Here is a 14,878-nt window from a genome sequence, read left to right on the forward strand (position 1 = left end):
TTTTGCACCGATTAAAGTGCAAAAGAACATAGGTATCACTTTACAATAAGATCTCTATAGTTCACCATTAACATTCACAATGAGCAATAGCTACATTTGCTACAGAAATATTAATCTTTGTTAAAAAATAAAAGTTTTAGTTCATGTTAGCTCATTAAATAATACAGTTGCAACTTTAGATTTTATCAACGTGTTATTAAATATTGGAATACCTAAGATGAATGAATGTTCAGAAAAAATTTTCATTGGCAGTTTATGTTACCTAATGAATTAACTAATGTTAAAATAAAGCCCTAATGTAAAATGTAAATTAACAATAAAAAAATAAAAAAACTTTCAAACAATTTCTATGTCATGTTGTAGTCCACATTAAAATAGCCTATTAAGACTTAATACTTAAGTATTTGGCATTGTGATGAACATCATAGCAAACACACAAATCTGATTGGCTATTTTAAATTATTAAATATGTTTTAGAAAGTAGGCCAGCTGGTTTATTTGTGGTGTTTCAAAGGTAAGGACTGCGTTTTCTGCGGTTTAGCGCCATCTGCTGTCAGAGAGTGAATGTGCTTTCATTCAGCCACGTGTTCCTCCATGTGCTTCTCTTACGTGCTTGTTTACATCAGAGCGCAGTCTTTCAAGCAGCAGACAGCGGTGTTGTGCATTTTGACCAGTTGATGGGAATAGTATTCTTAAAATGCATTCCAAATTCTGAATAACTTGTGATATATAATTATTCATGGTATTTAGAAGTGCCCACAATAACAATATTGTGCATATTCATTACAGTGATATATGCATTACCGAATACCGGCACAAGTCTAAAACATAGTTAAAGTTTTAGTAATTTTTTGTGTTTTTGTCATTTTGATTTGATTTTAATATGTCTATATAGGCTAGTTTACACTCATTTTTCACTTTTAAATATTTCAGTACATCAAGTAAAGTTAAATGAAAATAAGAAATGCTGCCTTGACAACTATAACTGAACTTTTAATTCAGTTAGTTTAATATATTTTAATGTAGCAATTTTTATATGTATTCGTAAAATTATATATACACTACAGTGTATAGAAACGCAATAACTGGTGTACATTTTACAAGAAAATACTATTTTAGTGTTGTCTATTTCAAAATTTCATGTTTAAATAAATGTGTTAGTGGTGAGTTTTTTGTAATTATTTGTGAAATTTACAATAACAATTTCTAAATATTTTTTTTTCATTGCATCATTGTAAAATATATTATCACCTGACTCTGCTGAATGCAACTATAAAGAATAAAAATATAAGGATATTATCAATATAAACAATAGTTTTCTATAAAGCAATGTGTATTGTTAAAAGTGCTATCCAAAATAAAATGAACTTGACTTTTAGATTTGATTTATAGTAACCCTGATGAATGATTTTTAGGGTGTTACGTGAATTACTTTGACACATGTCAGTCTGCTTTGAAGTCTCGATGTTCTTGTTTCTAGATACACCTCTTCAGTGTAAGTCTAAAGTTTTTTCTAATTTTATCAGCTGCCAGTTGAAAATTGTAAAAAATAAATGCTTAGAAAAGCAACAGCACACTGTTCTTGTTTTGAGAAATCATTCATATTCACATGCTGAAATGTAATACTTATTCAAATGGGTTTGTTCAGATATATTACCCTACATATGAGCAATAATGCCACGATAAAGAGTTTTGCTTAAAGCTAATTATACAAGCTTACTCCTCAAAATAACATTTCAAAACTGGAATTTTAACAGAGATCAACCCAGAAACCAACTGTTAAATTTATATTCTAGTTTCTCACATGGTCTCTGAGACAGACTTCTTTTTCCACAGCAGACAGAGAAAAAAAAAATCTTTCCAAGTCAATTCAGGCACAAATTCATCAAGACATCTAAACAGATGGGCATGCATGCATTTTAATGAAGACTAGCATTGCATGTTCATGCTGCAAATTCAATGTCATCAAAATAAAGCACTGCAGAAATACGCTTCACACAGGCGTCTTCCTTTTGAGAAGTTTACTTCTGACTGACTGATATTGTCATGCTCCATTTCTCCTGAAGGCATAAAGTGCAGACGGGGGCTTTTAGGGCCATAAAGATAAAGCAGAGACTGACATACTACTGGAGTAAAAATATGCTGTACTGCTCTTCAATTCAGAGACTAAAGATTAATCCTTGACATGCTTTGGCAGCAGTTTATTAAAGGAATAATTCACCCTCTAGTCATTCCTAATCCATATGAAAAAGAGAAGTTCTGGCACTTTTAAGTCTTTTTTGGAGCATCTTCACAGCCTCTGCTAACAATGCCCTGTCACTACTGCAGTCTGGATTTTAGTTTTTTTATTTTGTGTTGCATGAAAGATTTACAAAATATGCATCATCTACAAAAATTCAAGATATATGGGGCCATTTTTTCCTATAAGCTGTGTCCAGTGTTGGGGAGTAACTAGTTACATGTAACGGCGTTACGTAATTTAATTACAAAATTATTGTAACTGTAATTAGTTACAGTTACTACGAAAAAATGAGTAATTAAATTACAGTTACTTATGAAATTTTTAACGATTACAAAGGGGATTACATTTGAATATTTACACACATCCACATACAGATTTAACTGATTTCTTTCCCAAATTGCACTGACTATTCTGAGACATACCGCCCTAATAATTTCCGGGATGCGGAAACACAGTCTGGTTCGTAGAATCCAGTCATAAAAACGGAATGCCTAACGCGGACGGAATATGCCACATTTTGGATGACTAAATCAAAAGTAGGTCAGTACACTTGAATCAAAACATGACATCGACTAGTCTGTGAATATTAAGCCCCAAAAATGCAATATATGATTTGCACATTCTGCGTGTCTGTGGAAATCAGGCGCGGACTGGACACCGGGAGAACCGGGACAATTCCCGGTGGCCTGGCAGCCGATTTTACCCCACTATTTAATATCATTATTGTATACTAAAGCGATCATTTGCGAATCCGCCATTTGATAATTAAATCTCTAATAAGTCATGAAGTGTTAGTCATGACTCGCGCGCTCTCCGTGCCTCCGCCAAACAGTTTGGATCAGACTCAGAGTAATCAATGCGAGAGAGAGAGAGGACTGTGGAAGCGCACAGCTGGAGCAGAGAAGCAGAACTACTGTTCAGGGTTTCAGGTCAGTTTCATCTGTAAAGATGCTTTTTTGTCTTTGTTTTTTTATTTAATTAATCAAGCAGCAGCACGTTGCTCATCAGTCATCACTCAAAATACTATATAAAGGACATCATTATTATCTGTTGTAATGTTATAGTAGGAATTTAGCTGAAAAAAAATTCAGATTTTTTTTATAGGTTTAGGGGGAGCTACGACAGACAACAACACAACCCTTACGAAAATTAACATTTTAATATTTAACTATAAATCCAGAGAAAATGGTTACTATTGTTTAACTGTGGTTACCAAAAATGTAAAATTATTTTACAAATGTATTTATTTAAAAATAAATACAAATCCATTTGCAAAAAAACAAAACAAGGTTATTTTATATAGGCTAATAAAAGCATGGTAATTTTTTGTAAGGGAAAAACATGACTCGTGTACAGTATTAGGATTTTTCTATAAAGATATTGTAGTATTGTAGAGTATTGTATTGTTAAGTATAGTTTTGTTCAATCTTGAGTATTAAAGTCATGACAGAGATGGATAACAGGGCAAAATAAAGAGACTGAAGAGAAAAATAGAAGTGAAGGTGCAGTTCAGGAGAGAACTTTAAATTATTTTGCATGTCCCCAAATTAAAGATTTAAACCTTTTTTTATGTCAGGTCCATACAAAAAAATAGTTTTGTCCATGAATTTGTTTGTATGAGTTTGAATTTTCCAGTCTGAATTTTTTTCCCAGTCCGCCCCTCCTGTAAATTAATGGCAAAGACATGGTTTCATTTACTACACATTGGCCTACTGAAGCTCGCAGCGTTTTCAACCTCTGCCATCTCAATATACTGTAGGAGTACACGAGCACATAAACATAATTTCTAGAACTGCTCTGTCACTTCATGTGCATTTTACTTATTTTGAGAAAACTATCATCATATACAAAGAGACACCAATGTTTCAGGAGTTTATTACACAGAATATGTCACATGCTTATTAGATAACTGTATTTAAGTTCATGTATATGCTTTTATTTATTATTCTTTAATTTTCACAAATTTAGAAAAGTAATCAAAAAGTACTTAAAAGTAATTAGTTACATTACTTTAATAAAGTAATTGAAAAAGTTACACTACTATTACATTTTAAACAGGGTAACTTGTAATCTGTAACCTATTACATTTCCAAAGTAACCTTCCCAACACTGGCTGTGTCTCATATTCATATCCAGTTGTATAGTTAAACATTTTTTTGCATTGTTTACATATCTGGTGTATTTAATATGCTTTTCCCACACACCAAAAAAAAGCCTAATGTAATTTTGATTACAAGTTTGATCAGAAGATTAGTTTTATGAGATAAAATTTGTAACTTCACGTGATCCATAAACGAGCCAATATCATATAAACAAGAGCACAATTGCAATTGTCATACTGACTTATAAAACAGTTAAATAAACAATAAAACAGTTAAATACATTAACAAGTTCACACTTTGTGAGTTAGATTTTAGACAAAATATTGTCTTTTTTAACATTTGTCCACAGCTGCATTAAACAGTCTGTTTAAATATACCTAAATACCACTTCAGATGCAACTTCTGCAGTGCAAAGACTGAATTTATTGAATTTATTGACAAATTGTGCAAAGGCATACTTCCAAGGTTATATAAAATGCCATTATAAAGGTAAAAAATCCTTTGGAAATCAGTTTACGGGGAAAATATTCCCTCATAATGAATACGTATTAGACTCGTAGTTTATTTCTGTCACTGTTATAAACTAACTCCACACATAATATGAAAAAATATGAAAAACTTCAGTATAGACAGCTGTCCATAACAGACCATTCCAGGTACACTGCAAAAAATTATTTTCCAAAGTTTTTAATAAACTATTAAAAGATTTTAAAAGAAAACACTTTAGACTTTATACTTAAAAATGTTTGGTTTTGTGAAATTTACAAGCAACTTCTGAGTGGAAATGGTTTCATTACCATTTTTGTCAGTGCAAACACAAATATTGTCTAATTATTGTTATAGTCAAAATCTCAAATATCCATTTTATTTTAATATCGCACACCCCATCGTACAGCTTTTGAAACAACTTGTAAACGATGACAGAATTTCTTTTTTTTTTTAGTTGAATTAGAAATTAACTTCCAATGGGAAGCTGACGGACGTCTGTAAGCATAATCTGAATTACCCATGATTCAATAAAACATCTGCCTCACCAGCTTCTCTAACAAAACCACTTTGAAGACATTCAGAGCTAGATCCTATTGACTGTAAACGTTTGCATTGTCCACAGTGAACTATTTAGCAATATGTTAATGAGCAGTTCTTCAGTCACAACTGAACCTAAAAGAAACTGCCAGCCTGACTAAAAGATTTCAAGGTCAAACTCTGAGTGTAAAATCAGGACATCGGCGCACACCTTGTACATGAGCAAACAGGATGTACTGCACCTGCACTGCAAGGAAGTGACTATTAAAGACATTCACACATTAGGACACAGGTCAAATTTTTCTCCTAAATGGTGCCAAGAGGCCTGTAAAAAATGAGCTGTGGTCTGGTGGAGGCAGGTGGAGGTATTGCTGGCTAGACACTGAGGCACAGCAGACTCACGTTTGACAACCTCTGCAGAAATCTCCACCCCATGGGTCTGATGTCAGGATATTGGTTATATCTTCACAATTCAGATTGATGTCTACAGTATTAAACCACACAGGAACTCTCTTTGAATGATGATGCACTTCAAGGCTTGTCAGATACATATTGGCTTTTCACACTGCAAGAGAAGGAGACTGAAAACAATCTGAACTTAAATTTCAGAATGAATTATAAAAAAACATAATTGCTTGCAAGTAACATTGAATTAAAAGTGACATTTTTGAAACAAAAAGAATATTTACTTATACTATTTCAGTAAAATGTATTATAATAATATTTGCTTTGTTTTGTCAACATTGAAAAAGAAATATTTACTGCATACTGTATACACTCAAAATTCAAACCATGCGGTTTCCTTCTCAGTTATTCAGTACTGTTTGGGGTCTGCAAGATTTTTTTTTATTATTTTGGAAGTCATTGTTGCTTTTATTTAGTGACAGATATGTATAATGTTACAAAATATGTCTATTTTTAAATAAATGTTTTTTAAACTTTCTATTCATCAAAGGATCCTGGGGAGAAAAAAAACATTTATATATATATATATATATATATATATATATATATATATATATATATATATATATATATATATATATATATATATATATATATATATATATATATATATATATATATATAAATGCATCTGTGCATCACAGAAATAAATGATATTTTAAAATATATTACAAAAGTGTTTTACATTTTTTTCATATTTCCCAAAATTACTGTTTTTGCTGCATTTAGCATGATGATAAATAAGCATGCTTTACATACAAGATATTTTAAACATTTAATAATCCTCCGAATCCCAGAACAGTGTAGAGTTTAAATTCTAATGACATCAGAATAATATTGGGTGAAATTGTCAAATTAATCTATATTTTTCAGTATTTACTGAATTATATTTTTATTCATTATTTATAATCACGTTTCTCACTTTATTCCTCATCTTGTTTTTGTTTTTTTATTCTCTTACAAAGAAGCTACACCATTTCAGTCTTTCTGATATCTTGGTCAATGCATGTGTTTTGGAAATAAGAGCAAATAGGGACAGTTGTGGTTAGAGATGTGTCAGTCTGTGATTAGGGCTTCCTCATGCTCCAATAACATGACCAGTCAGAATCCCTGCGCCTTTCAGTCAATTCAGGATCAATAAGAGATTTAGAAGCACACCACTTTGCTGATTCATCAATCTTATGTGACTTCCCATAAATATTTCATGAGCTCACCGATATGGAATGGAAACAGGCTCCACAGAAATGCCAGACGTCAGTTTTTTTTCTGCTCATCTCAACATGCAGAGAATATAAAGCATAACAGCAAACATCAAGCCACTGCGGCTACAGAAAGACACGCTGGTGAGAGCAAAGTTTCTCTCGTGTTGAAACAGAAGGACTATTTTTATCCTGATCAGGAGCGTATGCACTGACAGGACAGTCAACACGCAGATGCTACAGACAACTACACAATACACAAAAAGATTTGCTCTCATCTAAACCCAGCCAAGACGCAAACGAAGATGACACTGCATAACAATGCACAGCCTGTGAAGCAGAAAAACAAGTCTTTATCACAGCAGCAGAAAAGCTGTCTGAAAATCTGCAGGGAAACATTACTGGAGTCTTTGGAAGGTTTAAGGCAAAGCTGTCTCAAGGGAAGAGGGTAAAAACTGTGCTAATAGATATCACCATTTTCCCCAGTTAATTAATTAAGACTTGCAAAGACTTTTTAAGTGTTCTTGCACTAATCTGAATATATCTGAAGAACAGAAATCTGAAGACTGGTTGAAGACAGGTTCAAAATACTAGTTTTAGAATATAATAAGGAATTCAGAATATAGATATGAATAAACTGTAAAGTTGAGTGTATGTCAGTGCTACTGAAATGAAGAGATTTCTGATTCAGTGCAGCAGAAAACTCTAAGCCTTTAAAGAGATTGTAACTGAAATATTATAAAGTGCAATAAAATAAACACTTATAAGTGTATTTGTTTTCTTTCCAGTAGTCTCAAAAACACATTATGAAATGCCAAATAGCCCAAGATCTCTTTGACCAATGAATGAAAAAACTAATCTTGCCTTTAGTGCCGTGCCTTTAAAGGTATAGTTAATCTAAAACTGAAGATTTGCTTAAAATTTTCTCACCGACAAGACATCCAACATGGTCCAGCTTCAATTATTTATTTATTGAAACAGATTTTGAGAAATTTAGCATTACATCACTTGCTGACCAATGGATGCTGTGCAGTGAATGGGTGCCGTCAGAATGAGAGTCCAAACATCTGAAAAAAACATCACTGTATTCCACAAGTAATCCACACACATCAATTGACATAGTGAATATTGCTTCTTTGTAACAAACAAATAAATCAAGGCATTTTAAATTTCAACAGTTGCTTTTGGTCCAATTAAGAGTCCATAATCCACATGTAAATGGTGCTTGATCTGCAATAGTTTTTATATTTTTTTCTCCTTCACAAGATGTTAATTGATGGACTGGTCTGGAGTGGTGTGGATTACTTGTGGATTATTGTGATGTTTTAATCAGCTGTTTGGACTCTCATTCAGACGGAACCCATTCACTGCAGAGGATCCACTTGTGAGCAAGTGGGCAAGTTTAAAATTTTGGTGAACTATTCCTTTAAGAAAACTACTGCAGTCAGAACAACATAAGCTTAAAGACTCTATTAGGTGACCTACTGAAGGTGGTCAATAATGCAGATTAAACCCGGCGTAGACATCTGTGCCTCTGAAGGCTGCGTTAATGGGTCAGACACCAGCAAAACACCACTGCACACATCTGCCACCCAATCTCCTACAAATCTACACAAATCCACACATCAATCAACGCATTGCTTCAAAAAGGACATTACAACACCAGTGCATAAAACTTAATAGTGTTTTCAGGGAAAACTTCCGATGCATAAATTTCCAGTAGATGAACTTGAATGTAGTTCATTAATTTCCGAAATGCAGCCGTCCGAAAGAACGCATCGCTGAAATGGATACTGTAGTCAGACACACACACACTCTGTGGTGAGTTGACAGCTAACAGGCATTGTTTTGATGTATCATACAATGTTTTTTGATTTTTAAAATAACAGCTTGTCAGCTCATCAGACATGGAATGTTGAAACCAACATTGCATTCACATAGCAAGACCCTGACAACAACATGGAAACACAAACAAATACACCGACAGCACACATTCCCTAATGATGGCAGGTGCATGCCGTCTCTGCATCGTCAAATAACCTTCAAAAGGCACGCATACTGCAAACGCAGGGGTCGGCGACAGCAGTAGTAGTGCCCTGCACACACACACACACACACACACACATGTCTACATGTCAGGCTGCACTGCATGTCTCCATGCATCCGTGTGCAGCAGGCATGATGCACCAGCCTGCAAAATGTAGGTGAAGCACCAGCGGTATTCCACAGACAATTCAAAATGTGCATGTTGGTGTGATTTGCATAGGAAAGGTGCATGTTCATTAATTTTACTCCATTGCATGTAAACCCCCCCCCCCCCCCTTCACCCCCCACCCTCCAAAAAAAATCAGGATCAGAGCATTACATTTTACCCAAAGCCAAAATATAAAATTTATGACAATGCATGCTGAAAATAATCAAATGTCAATGCAAATTATTCATGTATAGACAGCAGATGGTTAATACACCCACTTTACATACTGACACACTGAACTATTGAACATGCATGTATAATATCCCGACCATGATGGTGTATGGTGTATATGGTGCTGCAGATGAGCATACATTACATTGCATGTGCTTAAAACTACAGTTATTGACACAATTTCGTTTTGAAAGCACACATTATGCTTTAATATGTCGAAATAAAATATGAAACGCAAAAAAAAAACCTTCTTACCCCGAAGCACACTGGTTTTATCCATGTACATCGCGCAGCAAAATACAAAACCAGTCATTAAAATACAGAACGGGGAGACACAATCCCCCCCAGTTGCTCAAGGACGAAATAAAAATCTAACGGATACAATTAACGCTAAATAAACGCAAACCCGGTTGCTCTTCCAGTCCACCGGAGAATCTAAGACGCGAGGAGAATCATCTCCAGCGCCTCGAGACCACGCGTTTCCAACACAAACCCGCCGCAAAAACACGCTAATGACACCAAAACGACACTAAAACCGATGTATTAGAAGTTTGTGCAGCGGTGGCCATGATGACACCGAAAATGCGGATATGATAAGGAAATAAAAATACACCCTTACGCACACCCTTGCGCCCCCCACCCCTCTCCGACTGCCCTGACACACACACACACACACACACGGTCCCTCCTCCCCTCACCATCACCCTCACCATCCTCGGCTGTTTCCTTGACAACAGTTTACTTTGGACTGTGTGTATTTTATAATACAGCTAATATTATCATTCAAAACAAAATGCTACGATTTTTGTGTGTGTCAGTGTCTGCTGTATATATATTCTACATATTAGGCTTTCTATTACAAAAAGTGTCTTGGCAACACTATGGTATTTTGACATATTCCACAGCAGGCTATTATGACATTAACGTTACATTTATTAATTAAGTTGTATTTATTTTTATCTACCCAATGCCACTTACAGTTTAAGGAATGTAGTTTAATAAGATGATTCATGTATTTAAGACATGCATTAATATATGTGTTTCCTAACGAAACTCATGGCCTTGACATTGCTAGTGTCAGCCTTGCAAAAAGCATTATGGCAATACAGTAATGATATCACATGGAAGGCCTATTATTATGTTCATTTGATATTTACCACAGTATTCAAATTCATGTACTCCAGGTATTTTCCAACAAAAACACTACAGTATAGCACTAAGAAAAAAAAACTCATCCAGTACCATATAGTATCATTCCTGTCAATTGGTAGAGCATTGCGCTACCAGGTTGGGGGTTTGATTCCCCAGGAACACATGATAGGTAAAAATTGATAGCCTGAATGCACTGTAAGTCGCTTTGGATAAAAGCGTCAGCTAAATGCATACATTTATTTATTTATTTATTTAGTATGGTACTTTTATGCAAATACATGCTCTGCCAGTTTATCTGCACAAAAACAAGAAAGAAAGAAAGAAAGAAAGAAATACAATTATATTTTGGACCATTTAAATCACTAAAATCTAAATAAATCTAAATAAAATGTTTATTTCAAAATAAAATAATATAAAAAAAGCTGTCATATAAAATATATAAGATCTTTCTGTATATGCATGTATTCAAGAATGCAACTCAACAGCACACTTACAAAAATAAATAATTAAAATTAAATTAAATGAATAAACAAACCAAACCAAAAGAAATATATAGAAAATAATAATAATAAATTACAATGCTACTAGCATGTTTTTTGGACAATGTTTTTTAAACAAAAATATATAAATAAAATATTTATTTAAAAAAACAAAAATATAACAAAATAATATAATAACAAAAAATATAAAATACACACTATATATATATTTCTACATTTCTACTCTACATCATCTCTCTGCTCTAAAATAATAGGTTGATGTGATTCTTATTAAAATGGCATAATGGAACTGATGCATTATAGAAAAGCACACAATTAAAAAGGTTACAACAGATCGAGGGCCTGTGACTCATGGAATAACCATCTTATAGTTAAACCGCAGGCGTGGTGCCGTGTAATTGGGCTCTTTTTAAAAACAGGCATCACAAATGATCAAACACGTTACCCTATCTGTGATCTTCGACATGTACTGACTTCAACTATGAGGAGACAGACAAGCCATTTGTAGGAAATTGAATGAATGAAACCATAATGATAAAACATGGGAGGTAAAGGATAGGAAGTCTCAGCTTTTAGTCAAAAGAGCCAATCACCTATTTTAACTCTGAAACATGAATATGCATTAGCTGAGCCAGCCTGACATTTTTATGATTTTTAAATTTATGAATTTATGATACCATTGTTGTCAGATATTATTGCATTACTGGAGATTTTAGTCTTTAGATAGGAGCTGTAATTTATGCATAAAAAATAACTGGCTGGCATATTTCCAAGGTGTACAGAGCCCCGCACATGACATGCAGGAAAAAAAATATTAGGCTAAATCATGCACATGATTACTATTGCGTTCCCTTGATTAACTATTTCGTTCACTCGATTTATAAATTGGGCGCACGATTTCCTAATTCGTTCGCTCAATTTGCTAAATCATGTGCACGATTTAACAAATCGAGGGAATGCAATAGTAATCGTGTGCACGTTTTAGTACATTGAGGGAACGAATTAGTAAATCGTGTGCACAAATGATCTATTTTTTCTTGCATGTCATGTGCGGGGCTCTGTAAAGGTGGCCTCCGTCCTTAAAAGAGATGTTGCTTCAACAAATGATATAAGCACATATTTTATAAATGTAAAGATCAAGTGATCTGCAGTCATTTTAGACCAAACATTTTACATTTTGACTATCAAAATGGTAAAGAATGAATGGGAAATACAAAAATACACAGTAATTTTGGGGGGTAAAAATGACAAATCAGCCATATATTTCCTAATATTTATATTTTACAGATAAACATTGTCTAGTACCACGAAATTCCCTCAAAATACAAAATATGAAAGAATAAATATTTTAAAAAAAATAGTAAATCAATGTCTGGATTTCATTGCATTAGACAAAGTCTTTTAAAATTCTAATAAGGCGATTTCACTTTAACTATAGAAATGTTTTATAACTTTCTGTTAAATGGTTTGCTTAAAAAGTGTGCTTGCAGTATATTTATTTCAAATAATATTTATATTTTGCTATATTAAAAATGTATAATGCCCAAAGTCTTCAGGGAGCTTGAGGGTTTGTGAAATTTTGGCTGCCGTACATCCAGTAAAGTAAATAAGCGCAATGATTCAGCAAATGCTTCTGGTGTTGACAAACCACTGCAAATCATCCAGATGGGTTTCAAGCCGGATTAATGTAGTGTTTAGGACATCGAGATGAGCCTGAGAACACAATAATGAAGTCTGACACAGAAATACAAAAGTGTGTCACACAAATTTCTCTGCAGCAGTGACATCAAGTAAAGAATCGTGCCTGAATGATCTCTGAGGTCACACAATTTACACCCAGCTGCTTCCCTCCAGACACATCATGCTATAGCGTGCATCTAGGATCATTTGTGATGGTGTAAGTCTGTGCTGCTGTCAAAGGTCTGAATAATCCTCTCGCACAGAGAATGACTAGTTTACGTGGCACGGGTTTGCCCCATCTCTCCCTCCGTTTTTCTTTAATTTTCCTCAACCCTGCTGGGTCGGCAGTGCTGTTGTTCTCTCAGACCCTGGCACAGGTATTAGGCTTTAAATGGAGAGATTTACCCCCCTGATTTCCCTAGAGAGAAGGCCATCTGCCTACTGTCACACGGCCCATTATTGTGAGTTCAACACAGAGCGCATGCTCACTGACAGCATCCCAAGGCTAAATGCCACAGGCCAGTGACTCACATGTGAGCTTAGACACACACCGGCAAACAGCATTCATATTTTCTAAATAGATTAATAATAAATAAATAAATAAATAAATGTGAGTGGCCCTAGGAAATATAAAGTAAACAAAACCTTAATACAAACAAACATTGAAAAGAAAAAACGAATAATAATAAATATATATATATATATATATATAAATAGATGTACGTATATAAAAATAGATGTACATAATGGTAAAATAATGTATAGTCTGAAAATACTGTAAGTTGCTTTGGATAAAAGCGTCTGCTAAATGCATAAATGTAAATGTAAATATAAGCGGCCCCTGAAATAAGCAAAAAAACATTTATTTATGTATGCATGTACGTATGTGTGACGAGTGGGGCGGGGCCGAGGGACATGGGAGCGAGGCCGGTGGAGTGATTGGAGATGAGCTACACCTGTCCTACCCCCAAGTTCCCGCAGGTCCCCGTGAGCGGTCCTCCCCGGAGGGAGGGGGGGGGAGTAGAGCGCAGTCTCGGGAGTACCCCCCGGCCTGCGAGGCGCGATGGGGGTATGTGACGAGTGGGGCGGGGCCGAGGGACATGGGAGCGAGGCCGGTGGAGTGATTGGAGATGAGCTACACCTGTTCGACCCGCCGGTCTCGAGGCCCACGGAGGAGATGGAAGGATATAAAACTGGAGCGACCACAGTGAAGGACGAGAGAGGACCAGGCCTGGGCTTTTAGTTGTGTTTTGGTTTCATTTTATTTGTGCGCACCAATCGTCCGTGAGGGGCTGGTGCGCTGTTTTGTGTTTATTTTAAATTATTAAAATGTTGTTTGATTGTCCGCCGGTTCCCGCCTCCTTCTTCCCGAAGATTACGAAACTTTTATCATTACAGTATGTAATTATTGTATTTGTGAGAGGTCCTTGGGGAAAAAACAAGTAAACACATTTTCTTAAAACAAAATCTAAATGAATTAATTTAAAAATAAATAATATGATCTTGCAAAAAGATTAAGAAAGAAGGATAGATAGATAGATAGATAGATAGATAGATAGATAGATAGATAGAGGCCCTTGGGGGGGAAAAAAGCAAATAATAAAATAAAAACCACAGAAAATAAGTAAGTAAATAATAAATAACAAACATATGAATACATAAAATAAATAAACAAACAAACTAAATAAATATGAGTGGCCCTTGCAAAAAAAAACAAATAAATTACAAATATGTAAATATATACACACACACACACACACACTTATATTAGAAAATGACACTAATAATAGCACAGTAGCTCTGGGAACTGGATGAGCTATGTATAAATTCCCAGTGTTAAATTATTAAAATGATCTCCAGAGGTGCAATCATCGCCATGTGTTTACCTCAAGGACATAAAACCCTAACAGCTCCTCTGGATGAATGTAAGAGAGTTAGTAGAAGAGTTCACTGGTCTTTTGTTAGCAACAGGAGGGATGAACTAAGGGTTAATAGGGTTGACCTTCACTCTCTGCGTTCAGTGCACTTTTATTGGTCTCCAGATAAATACACAAAGCACCTTAGTTTAATTAACAACACAAACTCAA

General features: G+C 34.6%; 2 protein-coding genes across 5 annotated transcripts in view; both read right to left on the reverse strand.

Annotated features, from left to right (window-relative positions):
* Positions 1–12,530, reverse strand: part of cxxc1a (CXXC finger protein 1a) — a 76,437-nt gene extending 63,907 nt beyond the window's left edge. The window contains exon 1 of the mRNA XM_059504176.1: positions 12,520–12,530. The gene's annotated coding sequence lies outside the window, so the exon portion shown is untranslated. The remainder of the gene's footprint in view (positions 1–12,519) is intronic.
* Positions 1–14,878, reverse strand: part of LOC132098061 (FYVE, RhoGEF and PH domain-containing protein 1-like) — a 47,041-nt gene that overhangs the window by 15,889 nt on the left and 16,274 nt on the right. For 2 of the 4 annotated variants that reach the window (XM_059504174.1, XM_059504173.1), the window contains exon 1: positions 9,715–10,079. The exons of the other annotated variants lie outside the window; for them this stretch is intronic. In XM_059504174.1, the coding sequence (XP_059360157.1) occupies positions 9,715–9,772 (58 nt within the window). In that variant the 5' untranslated portion in view covers positions 9,773–10,079. Of the gene's footprint in view, positions 1–9,714; positions 10,080–14,878 lie in introns of those variants that run through there. 4 annotated transcript variants of the gene reach the window in all.

Source organism: Carassius carassius, chromosome 21, assembly GCF_963082965.1.
Source record: "Carassius carassius chromosome 21, fCarCar2.1, whole genome shotgun sequence".
Classification (NCBI taxonomy): Eukaryota; Metazoa; Chordata; class Actinopteri; order Cypriniformes; family Cyprinidae; genus Carassius; species Carassius carassius.